General features: G+C 40.8%; 1 protein-coding gene across 2 annotated transcripts; it reads right to left on the minus strand.

Annotated features, from left to right (window-relative positions):
• Positions 1-201: 201 nt before the first annotated feature.
• scarb1 (scavenger receptor class B, member 1) lies at positions 202-13436 on the minus strand. 2 transcript variants are annotated; one of them, XM_076093831.1, is made up of 13 exons: positions 13130-13436; positions 11425-11585; positions 9145-9286; positions 8751-8954; positions 8411-8506; positions 8210-8325; positions 7832-7998; positions 7452-7570; positions 4902-4975; positions 4712-4763; positions 2925-3071; positions 1713-1779; positions 676-831 (listed from the first exon to the last, which is right to left on the minus strand). In XM_076093831.1, the coding sequence occupies exons 1-12, from the start codon at positions 13247-13249 to the stop codon at positions 1714-1716; spliced, it is 1464 nt and encodes a 487-aa protein (XP_075949946.1). In that variant the 5' UTR covers positions 13250-13436; the 3' UTR covers positions 676-831; position 1713. The 2 variants fall into 2 exon arrangements, with proteins under 2 accessions (XP_075950029.1, XP_075949946.1); XM_076093914.1 differs by lacking the exon at positions 1713-1779 and having other exon boundaries at positions 202-831.
• Positions 13437-15778: the final 2342 nt, after the last annotated feature.

The raw sequence follows: 15778 nt of genomic DNA on the forward strand, positions 1-15778 counted from the left end.
GCACATTGACTGTCAATTCTGTACGCTGCGGGATCAGCCAGACCACATGGCGAAGTGGACTGGACCACAGCCAGTTCAGATCTCAGTGAGGTGTGGACACAATGTGGACACGATGTGGACACAATGTGGACACGATGTGGACACAATGTGGACACGATGTGGACACAATGTGGACACGATGTGGACACAATGTGGACACAATGTGGACACGATGTGGACACAATGTGGACACAATGTGGACACAATGTGGACACGATGCGTGGACACGATGCGTGGACACGATGCGTGGACACGATGCGTGGACACGATGTGGACACAATGTGGACACAATGTGGACACGATGCGTGGACACGATGTGGACACAATGTGGACACGATGCGTGGACACGATGCGTGGACACGATGTGGACACAATGTGGACACGATGGGGACAATTTATCAAAACGAAAGTCTCCGCACAGCGGAGTTGTGATCCGACGCATCTCATCACAAAAGTCGCATTAAAAAAATTTAAAAAACGACAAGTGTAACCACGGCAACAGATAAAACGGCCTGAATCCCGACACGTCGGACGACGTGAAAGCGTCCTCGAGTTTAAACATTTACAGAAGAATAAAACATGTCATCTCTTCACTCAATGTAACGTTTCAGTTCAAGGTACTGGAATAAAGTCAGAGAGTCCACGACACCAGGTGTGTGTGTGTGTGTGTGTGTGTGTGTGTGTGTGTGTGTGTGTGTGTGTGTGTGTGTCATCTTTCAGTAGAGGGTCTCTCCTCTCGCTTGAGGAGCTCTTGTTTCCGTATGATGCGTCGTCCTCTTCACATTCACGTCTCTGTGTTTAGGACCAGAAGAGAGACGGAGCGTTAGGAAGCGTTCAGAAGACAAAAGACTGAAAATCAACAAACACGAGCTGAACACTCACAAGAAAGGGACGGTGCACCAGATCAAAAGAAACCGTCTCAAATACCCGCAAAGAAACGCAGCTCGAACTCTGTCGCCGAGCAGACTGCGTCTCAGTGCTCGTGTGCTTTCTGCACAAACTTAAATCAGCTTTACTATCTGCATAGCGACTCCACCAGAGGGGCGTTCACTGACCTGTGTACATCAGAGAACTAAACGTTCAAACATCTATAGAATATCTGTTGTGAGGCCTTGAGACGAGGAAGATGAGCTGCAAGTGATTCACAATTCAAGAGGAAACTTGTTTCTTGTGAATTCGACGCTCAGACGTTCAGATGAATGTTCAGATCAGAGGTCAGACGTGAGGCCGTTTGGATCCTCACAGAAAACCACTTATTTCATATTCTGACCCGTCATACATCAAAGAGAACTCCTCGATCCTGCATTGAATTATAACAGATCATATTATCACTGTTGTCTTGAGTGTAATAGAATATATACAGCTGCTGTGAGTGAACCCAGTAAACTAAAGGTCTTAATGTCTCAGAACTATTTCAGCACAATAAATATGCAACAATATATTTTAAAGTTGCTTCACGTTGAGAACAGACCTGAATCATTCAGTCATTGAACTTCACTCCACAAATGATCCTCATGAGTCATAAACCTGCATTTACATCACAGTCAATAACTTAAACACGTGAAACAACAGAAATAAAAGCTGCTTCTGATCAAAACTTGCATCGTCCACATTCTCATGTTTTGTCCCATCGATATACATTTGTACATGTTTGTCTTTGTGTGTGAACCCACCTTAATTATTTATATACTTCTTTTTTTCGTGGTCATGAGCGCCTTTTACTCGCTCTTCATCGGAGACCTAAAAGACGACAACATTGTCTTATTATTATTATCATTATTATAATAATAACAGGAAGTTTCTGCAATAAGTTATATTTTAGATTGTGGACATTAGGAGTCGTTTCTGCGTTAACGGATGACATCATGCTGTTAACTAGACGACGTGTGATTGGTTAGTTCAGAGTCTGTTGATCAACATCAAACTATTTCATCTGTAAGCAGCTGTTTTAATGGAGCGATTATCAAGCAGCTGTTTTAATGGAGCGATTTCTAACAACAACTTGAGAACTGGAAATCTGATGAAGCACTTCAGCTCTCAGTTAAAACTGAAAAAGCTGTTTGTGGCTAAAAATCAATAAATAGCATTTAAAAAAATTTAATTAAATTAAATTAATAAAATATTTTGAAGAAATTACAAATATTCTGATTCGTCGTAAAGAAAAACAAATCAAAAATCAAATCAAATCCCGCTGATTACTGCAGCGATGAATCAAGTGATTTCATTAGTCATTAGTGTTCAGATGATGGAGGTCAGAGGTCAGGTTGTTTTACTGACTGCAGGGTTGTCCTCTCCTGTGGAAGTCATCGTCAGATTTGAACGAGACCTCTGCAAACATAAAGCACCAGAAGACTTTTAATCAATTCCTCGTTTAGCTCTTAGCAAACAGGTCATGTGACTTAAGGAGCCACTCGAGTACTCATTAACCGGCTCATTCACAGTATTTATACATCAAGTGTAACTAAAGCTTAAATAATAGGCTTAACCAGGGCGTAGCTTAGCACAAAGACTGGAAACAGAGGGAAACAGCTAGCCAAAGGTAACAAAATCCACCGACCAACACTTCTAAAGATCACGTCTGTCTAATGCTAAGCTAACAGACATGAGCGAGGTATCGGACGAGGATTGTGTGACTTTAAACGGTTAGATTTGTGTTTTTGTCGATGGAGTCTGGTGGAGACGAACATCTTGGGTTCTCCGTCAGAGACGCTGTCTGACAGCTAAGTACTACTAAACTGATAAAGATTCTTTTAGGGGCTAAAATACGTACAAACTTCAGTCTCTCCTTCTTTTAGTGGGAGAACATGTGCCACTGTGCGACATGCAGGTATAACACACACACACACACACACACACACACACACACACACACACACACACTTTACCTTCACTTTGTGATGCACCAGGGAGGCGATGAGGATGGTGGCCAGGCCGAGGGCGATGAAGCCGTACTGCATGAAGTCCATCACAGCCGGGAGAACCACCAGGTTGGTGTGGAACGTATCGAGGATGGGTCCGTCTATGTAGCCGCTCTGCAGCAGGTAAACAAATACAAATACACGACGTGTTACAGGATCAAACTACAGCTTCTCTTTTAGTGAAAGTGTGCCTTATTTTAACAACAGTACAGGTGAGAGCAGCGTTACAACACATTTAACCCCCCCCCCCCCCCAACATGTTCCAGCTCATTCTGGGGGATCCCGAGGCGTTCCCAGTCCAGCTGGGAGATGTAATCCCTCCAGCGTGTTCTGGGTCTTCCCCGGGGTCTCTTCCCAGTTGGACGTGCCTGGAAAACCTCCAGTGGGAGGCGTCCAGGAGGCATCCTAATTAGATGCTGAACCACCTCAGCTGACTCCTTTCGACGCGAAGGAGTAGCGGCTCGACTCCAAGCTCCCTCCTGATGACCGAGCTCCTTACCCTATCTCTAAGGCTGAGCCCGGCCACCCTACGGAGGAAGCTCATTTCGCTTGTAGCCGCGACCTTGTCCTTTCGGTCACGACCCAGAGTTCGTGACCATAGGTGAGGGTAGGAACGTAGACCGAGTGGTAGATTGAGAGCTTTGCCTTCCGGCTCAGCTCCCTCTTCACCAAGACGGTCCGGTGCAGCGCCTGCTTTACTGCTGCAGCCGCACCGATCCGTCTGTCGATCTCCCGCTCCATCTTACCCTCACTCGTGAACAAGACCCCGAGATACTTGAACTCCTTCGCTTGAGGTAGGCACTCCGTCCCCACCTGGAGGGAGCAATCCACCGGTTTCCGGCAGAGAACCATGGCCTCAGATTTGGAGGTGCTAACTCTCATCCCCGCCGCTTCACACTCGGCTGCGAACCGCCCCAGTGAATGCTGGAGGTCATGATCCGAGGAGGCCAACAGGACCACATCATCTGCAAACAGCAGAGAGGCGATCCCGAGACCCCCGAACCTGACGTTCTCCACCCCCCGACTGCGCCTAGATATCCTGTCCATGAAAGTCACGAACAGGACCGGAGACAAAGGGCAGCCCTGGCGGAGGCCAACACCCACCGGGAACGTGTCTGACTTATTGCCGAGAATGCGGACACAGCTCTACTGTCAGCTGCTTCAGGAGACCCCTGGGCCAACCAGGCCTTGAAGGTCTCCTTCTTCAGCTTGACGGCTTCCCTCACCTCCGGTGTCCACCACCGGGTTCTCGGGTTGCCGCCACGACAGGCACCGATGACCTTCCGGCCACAGCTCCTAGCGGCCGCGTTCACAATAGAGGCTTTGAACATTCACTCAAGTACAATTTTGATGTACTTGTACTTTAACTAGCTCTACTATACTAAGTATATGCATTTTCTCCTCTACTACACAAATGACTCCACTACATTTATCTGACATCTTTAAATACTTTACTTATTAATGCATCAATAATTATAACATGTAATATTTAAAATACATATTATTTTAGGGTCTATTTTTGCATAGTGAGTACTTTTTCTTTTGGTACTTTAAGTATGTTTTCATGAGAATACGAACAACGTAACAAAGTATTTCTTCATCAAATAGAAGTAAAAGATCTGAAGACAGTTTATGATTCAAACGAACAGAGATGTAAATATCATATTAAACGATGATCAGTGGACAGAAAGAACTTCTTCCTTCTGTAAAGACACTTTTAAACACTTTCATATTTCAATAAAAAGACAACGTACCTCCTCAAACCAGATCATCGGCATCACCACCTCGGCTATCTTGCCAGTTTCTCTACAAGGACAAAGAAATAAAAACTCAATGTCAGCGGTGAAGAAAAGCAGGAAGTAGCCTCCAGCCTCCCGATATCAAACGATGAACAAACACAATACATGATGAGTGTTTGACGGAGCTCTGGGGACCAGCTCTTACGTAATGGCCGACACTCTCTTCATGTAGAGGTTGAGCTGCAGCCGGATGGACACGTTGAGAGGGACGCCCGTCAGCTGCAACGACACGATGGAATCAGAGAGCAATAAGGAAGGACTTCAAAAAACGACGTGTTCTATACCGTCAATAAAAAGAGTTCCCACGTAACCACACACCGTACACAAAGCAAGGATATCCTCATGTGATGCTTTTGAAGACTTTAAAGGATTACAATTTAGATTTTAGGGTCAAAAACGTCTGGAAGAAAAATACACAAGAGAGACAAGAGTGAGAACAACAACGTCTCACTCTTTAGTGTTCAAGCTTTAACTGCCAAACGCCTTCTTCCAGTTAGTTCTCTTCTCTTTGTACCGCTCCATAAAACACCGCCCAAAAGAAATCCCATTCCTCCTGTTTGTATTAATAAATGCATAACTGAGTGTGTGAGTGATGAGTGAACAAACCTCTGTGTGAACCTTCAGCACACAGAGAGCAGTGAACGTGTAAAGCTTCACAAACAATAACCCGGAAACGTTTTCTACGGTTAAAAAGAGAAACACTGAAGCTGCTCCAGAATATTAATAATCTGTCACATATACGGTGAGAAGTGGATTCTACTGAACACAATAAGAGGTTTGAACAGTGGCCATGGAGTTGATCTGAGATCTTCCCGTGTGTGTTCTCCAGCTGAGTGACTTGGTTCAGAAGCAGCGCCTTCATGACTTCCTGCCAGCTTCTCTTTGGAACGCCTGCGATGCTTCTCGTCCTGTTCTCAACTTGTCGTGCAGCTAAACGTTGCTGAAGAAAGACCGGAACAATTAAAACAGCAACCTGCACAGATGTGTTTTTTAGTTTTTTGTTGTCAGGAAGAAGCAGAAGTCTCTTTCCAAAAAGGACTAGAAACCCGCTAACATCTGGCGTTTGTCGTCAGAGGGAAACAATCACCGTCAACATTCATTCCCCCGACAAAGAGCTCGGCTCCGCCTCACATCGGCAGTGATGGAAACACGACACCCGGGCGATAACTTTCGCCACTTTTCAGAGCTTTTGTTTGGACGTCAGAGCCACGAATTCTGTCCGTAAAAGTGTTTGAAGAGAACAACAACGCACACAGAGGGGATGAGATGTTGATCACACGTCTCGGCCTTCTTGTTGATCTTGAAGAAGGTCTGAAGTGCTTTAAATGATTTAGACACATCAGGGCTAAACTTTGGCTCAAAGTTTTTCCTTCAACGTTTGAAATCGCTTCATAAAATCCCTCAATCATTAACCCGATATCGATGATTCATGCTCTCTTCTTCTTGGAATCCTTTTATACGAGCGGTTACCTGATATGTATCTTTTATTGCAGCTATAGAAAGTTTTCTAACGACACTTAATTTTCAAACAACTGCGATTACGGAGAAATAGCCCAATTTCCAATTACCTTATCACGACGCAGGTTTGCAGCCAACTGTGAGGTTCACACAGAGCAACCTGAATCACGGCAGCGTTACATCAAACCGTTATCGTACAGCAGTAAATATGAGGTCTCCTCTCCAAAAAACAATCAAACCCGGAGATAAATAAACGATAGAAACACAGAATAAAGCAGCTTTAAGCTCCGATAACTTAAGATCCAGACGTCTGATGACTAAAATCCTTCATCTGGTTAAAATAAAGAGTTAAAAACTAAAACTGTGTCGTGCAAATGTGGCTTAAAACTGGACAAAAAGTCAGTTTATTACAACTTCTGGCAGAAAACCACAGCGCTGATATGATCCACTGACAGGCGACCGAATGAAGCGCACCGCTTCCTTCATTCAAATGACGGATTTCTCTGGTTTTAAAATAGTTGGAAACATTTTGGATGATATAAGTACATAACTCAACTAAACACATAACACAGGTCGAGACGTGTTTGGACACAGTTACATGTTGATCCTTTATATCACTACAGAATGCGTTGACACACAATGATCTGATGCGACCTTTCACCCTCTGTCGACCAGAGATTCATCGTTTGTGTCGACAGGAAGATAAAACTCTCCCTTGATAACGACACATAGCACAACGACTGCAGGTCTGCGATACGCAATCAGTGAAGACAACCAGCCGAGCCTCAAGGACACCGACAACACCCCAAGGAAACAACCTCGTGTCACCTGAAGCCTCGTCTTTCACCTGCAGCTTCAGCCTCGTGGACCTCCTCTGGTCGACAACAGATAAATATACAACCATCCCACACAAAGTACAAAGAGCTCACGCTTCAGTGTTCTGATGACTCATAAATGTAACCGTAATAAAACACGTTTTAGAGAGGACGTAATGACGAGCGTGCTTCATTTAGTCGGATTAACTGCTTTAACACATTCTGGGGAAAAAATATCAGAGAAATTTAAATAAATGTAAGTTAAGAGGGAACTAATTATGAAAAGAATCGAGTTGGACTAAATCTTCTAACTTGATCTTATAGACCTAGAGGAGGCGTATCGGTGAATCCTTTTCATGCCATTGATGTGTGCAGGGAGTGTGTGTGTGTGTGCGTGTGTGTGTGCGTGTGCGTGCGCTCACTGGATGGATGTCGATGAAGAGGCCGTGCTCGTCCTCTGTTGGTTTGAGGCCCTGAACGAAGTCCAGCAGCACAGGATCAGCATTAAAGAAGTGAGGATGAGAGATGAAGACCGGAGAGTCTGAAAGATGGAAACTAAGTCATTATTAGGTCACTTTAAGTGTCTGTTGTTGCTATTTTTGCACTTTTTTTTCCAAAATCTCAGGTGTCGAAACTCAAAGACCGTCGGAAAGATGAACATCTGACGATAATGACGGAAAGTTTTGGAGATTGTTTTAAGAAAACATGCTTTCCAATCCTGCCGCTGGGTTTTTGGGGTTCAGAGGGTTAGGGACTTCAATGAGACATCAGGTTCCTTAAATACAGAACGTGTTTGACTCACTGTGCCGGCAGCTGCTGACGTTCAGCAGACCCGACTGCCTGCAGGGGCAGAAGCCCTCGTTGGGAGCGTAATCCGTCCCGTTGGCGAACATGGTCTTGGGAGCGACGTACCGAAACAGAGGGATACCCTTCATCTCTCCATCTCGCTGGTAAACGAGCTCCAGAGATCTGAAAGGACACAAAGAGGTCTGAGGACGCAGAAAAAAAGAGAGAGAGAGACACAGAGAGAGACAGAGAGACAAAGAGAGAGACAGAAAGACAGAGAGAGAGACACAGAGAGAGACAGAGAGACAGAGACAGAGACAGAGACAGAGACAGAGAGACACAGAGAGTCAGAGAGACACAGAGAGTCAGAGAGAGACAGAGAGGTGAGGTTTACCTGCAAGCGTCAGGGCTGTAGAAAGGCAGAGTGGTCTCTCTGGTCATGAAGGGAGGCCACATCTGTCCAGCTGTTCCGTTGATCATGTTGCACTGAGGAGTGTTCCAGGTGCTGAGCTGCAACAACAGAGAGGACAGTGGGTCACATGTAACAGCAGAAGAAGAGTTCTCACAGTGAAACCTGCAGGCGCCGGGTCGTCACCTTCGTCAGGCCGTTCCACGAGTCCACTTTGTGCACTTTCCTGATGTCGTCCTGTCCGGTGTGGATGGTGAACAGGCCGGTGTTGGAGTTGTTGAACTGAATTAAAAGACACAGTTTTGAACACTTTTTAATGCACGAGCTTATAATGCACACAGAGCACACGATGACGTCTTAAAGATGATGTTAACTTCAACACACGTCGTTTATACGACACTGTTCCTGTAGAATGAACATTGGCTCAGAATGAAATGGATCTCAGCGTGCAGGCACCTCGTTCTGACGTCAGGGCGGGGGGGGGGACACATCAAACTGGACTTCATGAACCACTTCAAACACTCACTTCAGCAAAGAGTCCAAACTTGCCCGTGGAGGGCAGCATGCCGGGCAGGTACTTATTGAGGAAGTCCACCAGCCCGCTGTCGTAGCCCCACATCAGCTCCCCCACCGTCTTGGTCAGGAACGGGCCCTCCTTGAAGGTCTTGAAGGTGGCGCTGATCATTAAACGCACGGCGAACGGAAGGTTCTCCATCATGATCGAAGCGCCCTGAAGAAACAAAACGTAGAAAACTAAGGAATCATTGTACCTCTTTATTTACTCTTCTACACTCAGAGTTATGTGAGAGAACACAAGAGACATGTGGAAGAAGGATATTGGGACCCCCTGGCAGAGAGCCACGGACCCCACTTTGAGAACGTGTATCGATGATGACGACGCAGCAGAAATGAAGTCTTACCAGCACCAACATGTTTGGAATGGTGACGACCTCGGACTCGTTCCCTGCAGACATGGACGGCTGAAAGAAGTAGCGTCTGTACTCTCGGTAGGACACCGTCCCGTTAGCGTGGAACGTGATGTTGTCCTTCTGGATGCGCTTCCTGAGGAAGAAGAAGGAAACTATTCTACATCACACTTCTGTCTTGCTGAGGTCTGTCTGAACACTTTCCTCTTAACGTCCGCATGAGAGAAGATCAGAGTTTATTAAATGTTGATGCACTCTCAGCAAAGCGTAGAACAAGAAAGATTTCAGAAAGAAAGTATTCAGGCCTCTGTGCAGGTTTTATGGATAAGGCATTTACATAACGTTGTTTTAGTGCCGCTACCAGCTGACATTATCTCCAGCAGGTCTTCTGCGTCTGATGACCTGGATAACCTCTCAGCTCCACACCTCCACGCCTTCATGCTCCAAATAAAAACTAATATCTGGAAACAACTCCCAGAAAACTGCAGCGCTCACTTCGTTTAGATCAAAGCTGAAGACTTGTTCCATTAAATCATTTCTTAAACTGCTCTGGAGCTTTTATTATTATATTTAACACTAGTAATACTTTTCATTTTATATTCTCTTAAGTGTTTAAATTGTATTTAAAATGTCCTTTTATAACATGTTTCTTTTGCACTTCATTTGTTTATGTTTTATGTAAATCATGTCGATTATTCGTATTATTTAATTCGTCGCCACGCTTCTGAAACCAAACCTCCGTCCTTCGGTTCAAAGTACACGTTGTACTCAGAATACTACGCCTGTGATACAGTGATGATAAGAGGATGAAGATTAGATTAGATGAGGAAGAAGAACACAAACTCTTCCACTAAATGTGGTGAAAGAACAAAAACTCTCTCAGTACTGACTGAATATCTCTATTGTTATTTAAACAAAGTAAACAACTTCAAATATCAAATCAAATATTTTATAAATTATTGTAAAGAGACTTCGTTATTATTAATAACATCATGAGTTCACTGGTTAAACTGAGCTTAACTTCATAAAGAGTTTAGAACTAAAGTCCTGATCACGTAAACATTACAACGGCTGATCAGCTGACCTGATGAGGTCATTACAGCAAACATTACGAAAAACACCGAGGACCAGATTAGATAAACCGAGTTTACTTAACACCAGGAGGTTAATTAGACCTCTGACTTCATGATAAGATTATTCAATATCGCTCCGGGTGAACGAGCCGGATATCTCTTCTTCCTCTAGAGCGCCATTTAAAAACACTTACACTATATATATAGATATCTATATATATCTATATCTATATATATCTATATATCTCTATATATATATAGATATCTATATATATATATATATAGATATATATAGATATCTATATATATATATATATATAGATATATATATATATATATATATATATATATATATATAGATATATATATATATATATATATATATATATATATATATATATATAGATATCTATATATATATATATATATATATATATATATATATATATATATATATATATATATATATATATATATATATATATAGATATCTATATATATATCTATATATATATAGATATATATATATATATATATATATATATATATATATATATCTATATATATATATATATATATATATATATATATATATATATATATATATATATATATATATATATATATATATATATATATATATATATATATATATATATATATATATATATATATATATATATATATATATATATATATATATATATATATATATATATATATATATATATATATATATAGATATATATATATATATATATATATCTATATATATATATATATAGATATCTATATATATATATATATATATATATATATATATATAGATATCTATATATATATATATCTATATAGATATCTATATATATATAGATATATATATATATAGATATAGATATAGATATATATAGATATATATATAGATAGATAGATATATAGAGAGATGTAAGGATGCCGTGTTGTTTCTAGAGAGCACTCAGCCCTCTAAACTTCCCCCTCGTTGAACACATGGAATCATTATGCAACGATACTCTGCCTGCATCCCGCTGTGGTGCAGAGGAAGCTACAGGCTGGAGACTGGACCTACAGATTGTATGAGGAGCACAGAGTGTTTGACAAATAAAAGTAAGAAAAGCAACAGAAGATGAGGAGAAGATGCATCGTGAACATATTCACAGATCGTGTGTGAGTTTCTAAAGACCTGTACACGAAGGGTCCTCTCTGCTCCACCATGGGCTTCTCCCCCAGCAGGATCTCTTTGGGGTTCAGCACGTTGAAGAAGTAGACGGACATGAAGAACGGCACCGGGACGTCCTTCCACATGGTGTAGGACATCTCGTTCTTCGGGTCGATCACCGTGTTCTGAAATCAGGAGAAAGACGAGATGCAATAATCCATCATCCTCGTTATTTATCTGAAACCATCGATTCAACGCTTTCTCAGGAAAGGACGGAAAATAGTGAAACCTCGACCGACAAACCCAAAAAACTCCAAAAGATATTCAGTTTATTATCAAAGATATTAAAGAAAAGCATCAAATCTTCACATTAAGAAGCGAGAACCAGAAAATGTGTTTTGTGGAAAAATCTACGAGACATAAAAGAAAGAAACGTGACTTTTATATTTAAAGTTAATCTCGATTACATGGTTTTAATTCCTTAATTCAGCGTCACATCTGATCCCAAGAAGGTTTATTAATATCTTTAATGAGAGACATGAATAAGATCATGTGACGACTGCTCACTTCTCCTCTAATCAAACGTTTGGTTCATTAAATATCAGAAACTATCTTCACGTCTCATTGTCTGACAGTTTACAACCAAATAAAACAAATCCTCATAATCTATAAGCTGGAGCTGCTAGATTTTACTTAGTTACTCGAGTACTCGAGTACAAAAGTATCTTTTGAGTATGATCGTCTCTGTAAAAAATGTGACATTTTAACAGCAGTATAATTCAAAGTATTTAAGCATTAAATACATAGTAAAGCTATACAACTTAAAGTAACACAAGTAAAAGTACTCGTTATTTAGAACGGCTTCTTTTCAGAGTTATATTATTATGAAATATGATATATTTCTGTTGTCATTACTGCTTGTTGGAGCATTTTAATGTGGAGACAGAGTCGGATACTTTGTATATTAGTAGAATAGTACTACTGTATCAAATCATACAAGTACATCAGATTCACTTTTTACATATAAAAACACAAGTGTTATATAAAAACTTAAGTAAAGTTCAAGTATGTCAAAATTGTACATAAAACATTTTATTTGTTCGCGTTATTTTCCCGGTTTCTTTCTTACTGTTTACGCTCGTTTGTGTGTTTTGTGTCCTTCAGTTGTTTTTGATGAGTAATAATGTGTGTTTATATTAAATTGAAGTATCAATAAGCTCTCACACTTCTTTGCTCTCGTGCACTCTTAATTACTGCGGTTGTTTTTATGCATTTTCTATTTTCATTATTGTACAAATGAATTAAAGCTCAACTACATTGACAGTCAACTAATCGATGTTTTAAAGGATTTTCGATGCAAAACTGGCAGAAACTGCATTTTTCTTTCAAAACAAATATAAATGTGTTGATTGCTTACAGACCAATGAATCAATAACTGAATAATAATAAAATAATAATTCCTCCCCAGTGTTCGAGCTCTGCTCAGCAGCACGTGTCCCCGCACACATCGCTCTGCTCATGTCTCAAACACTCCTACAGGAACCAGACTCGATGCATTTGATCACTTATGTTTGTTTGTTTGCACGCGCCTGTTTATCAGTTATTGTTGTGCTCACGCGGCCCTCTGCAGCCCTTTGAGACGTTCGGCTGTGATTACGTGATGAAATAAAAGCTGACTCGGCACATTAAAACAAGCGTCTCTGCGCTACATGTCCAACGCGCTGCTTACCTTCACCACCTGGTCGTCGATGATTATCGGTCCCACAAAAGTAAGAAGAGTCCCGAAGAACACCATGAGGACACCCGACACTATGAACCCGATAGCGACTTTGGCTTTATTGATGGCCATGGCTGGTTATTGACAGCTGACAGACGTGTTTGCGGCTTGTTGACGTCCAGAAGGACCGACAACGAACCGGCTAACTAGCGAGCTAACTGTTAGAGACCACACAACCGTCCCAGACCTGAACGCTGTCGTTTTTGGGGGACAGTCTCCGGTCCAGCCGGCTTTTAGTCTTTCTGATCGATGCATTCGATCGGCGGTGTTGTCTCTGAATTTATACTCTGTTGACCACGCCTCCGCCACGCCGAGGATTCTGGGAAATGTGGTCCCCGCTCCTTCCGCGCTCACTCTCACATTTTTAACCTTTGATACGCCAGCGGTGGAAGAAGTTTAGAAGTAAAAGGAGCAATACAATCATGTAAAAGTACTCGATTACAAGTAATATTCATGCATTCATAATCCTACTTAAATAGCAGTAATATAATATATATATATATTAGCAAATTAAAGTACCAGGTATAAGTACAGCATTTATATAATATTATATTTACCTTAGTTATCCAGAATAATCCCATTAGGATTACATTTAAAACACAGATAACAGACTTTAAAACAGTAATGTGTAAAACAACACAAAAATAAAAATGTTCAACAGACTTCAAACAAACCAGCAAATTATATAAATTAAATCATTTTTTCATGCTTATAATAATAATCTAGTTTAAAATGTCTCTCTAGCACCAAAAACTTTAAAAGCACTTTACACCAAAAACGGTTCCGGTTTGAAGGATGACGAACATAATTTGTCTCCATGAACAGAAGTTACAGTGATATTCTATTCTGTCAATAGAGTTCCCAACATAGGGGTCAGGCCCCTCCAAAGGGCCGCCAGATAAATATGAGGGGTCAGGAGACGATTAACGGGAGAGAAGAAGAAGAAGAAGAAGAAGAAGAAGAAGAAGTTCTGATAAAGATCGTCAATCACTGGTTTCATCTTTATGAAAGTGTTGTATTTTATAACCTTTAATGTAAAGTTTTAATCTAAAAAGTATAAATGTAAATGTAGTACAATATTTCACTCAGAAATATAAGTATAAAGTAACAAAATGAATACACTCAAGTACAAGTAAAAGTTCTTCTAAACTACTTCCACCGCTGATGAAAACACAAATGTATTTTTGAGACATAAAAGTCTTTTCAGCTGTAAATTATTACAGTTATTGTGAAAAAACTAATTGTTTGTAGTTTTTCACTCCTTTTGACTGCATGGAGCGGAACGATATCACCAAAAGGAATCTGACAAGTAAAAATACTTCAAAGTTGCACGTGGAATGTTTGTGTTAAAAACAATAAAGAACAAAGACACAAACACAAACTTAGTAAAAATATAAGGAATAAAGTAATAAAAGTGGAAACTAGCAATGAATTCAGCATCCTGACATTTTTGTGACAAGCTGTGCCAATGAAACCGATTTAACTCAATGTTTATCACTTTAATACCCGTAAAGATGACTACATGTGCTTATGAGTGGCGTGGTCCGACACTAAAGGCCTCGTATGTCCATGACGGAGCAGCAGTCAGCGTGAAATCTGCAGCAGAAGCTGCAGCACACGTCAGGTTTTATTCAGACGATGAGGTGAAATATTAGATTAATTAACATGCAAGTCCTCAAGGAAGTCTAAAATAAATAGTTCATTGTGAAATAATTTGCTTTGCACGCAGAGAAGAAGGAAATTGTTCTGAAGAAATCCTCCTTTATTAAATGAAACCTGAAATGAAAGAGGAAATAAGGAAGTATGTTAGAAGACTTACTTTGATCACTTGGTCTTTCATCACCACCGGTCCCACGAACAGGAAAACTACTCCGAAGACCACCGTCAGAGTCCCTGCCACTATAAATCCAATCGCCACTTTGGCTTTATTGATGGCCATGGCTGCCAATAATCAATAATCAATAAGAATAATAATGACAATAATAATAAAGCGTTATTTCAAGTTCCCTCTGCAGAGCTGCAGAATGCTTTAAGGTCCGAGGATGAACAGTGAAGGATGCAGGAGGAGTCGGGCGTGTTGGGTGTGTTTATACTCAGACGGGGGGGGGGTTTCCTAAATTCATGTAAATTCATGCAGTCACATTTTAGTCAGATGACTTGTGTTTTACTCAGCAAAAGAAAACATTGATACAAATCCACTCATACAAATATATAACGAAGTGTGATGAATTATAACAGAACAAAGGTATAAATTCAGATTCAGATGCGGTTTTGTATATTTCAGGAAGTTTTATATCCTGCTGCCTGAAATACTCACGAGAGCACCAGATGTGGATTCATCCGCCGCTGAATATAATCCCCACAAACTCTCTGTTTCCTCCAGTTTGCGTGATAAAAGCTACAGCGAGCAGCTGTTTCAGGAGTGAGTCAACAGAAATGATGCTTCACCATTCCCACCTACTAGTGTGTTTAGTGTGTTTTTGTGACATTTGAAGCTTATTAACAATCGGCAAAAAGCTAGTTAGCTAGCTAGCAACAACCGCTACCGATCTTAAGAAGATTCAGATGATAAACGGTTAACATTTGATTAAACACAGACTC

This window comes from Anarhichas minor, unplaced genomic scaffold (assembly GCF_050575085.1).
Source record: "Anarhichas minor isolate MPS153535 unplaced genomic scaffold, ASM5057508v1 ptg000002l, whole genome shotgun sequence".
In the NCBI taxonomy this organism is placed as follows: domain Eukaryota; kingdom Metazoa; phylum Chordata; class Actinopteri; order Perciformes; family Anarhichadidae; genus Anarhichas; species Anarhichas minor.

Coding starts and splice junctions, on each gene's coding strand:
- scarb1 (XM_076093914.1), bottom strand. CDS start 13,249: ATGGCCATCAATAAAGCCAAAGTCGCTATCGGGTTCATAGTGTCGGGT. Junction 4,976..7,451: donor TCTTCATCGACATCCATCCA/GTGAGCGCACGC, acceptor GTGTCGTTGCAG/CTGACGGGCGTCCCTCTCAA. Junction 3,072..4,711: donor CGATGATCTGGTTTGAGGAG/GTACGTTGTCTT, acceptor TACCTGCTGCAG/AGCGGCTACATAGACGGACC.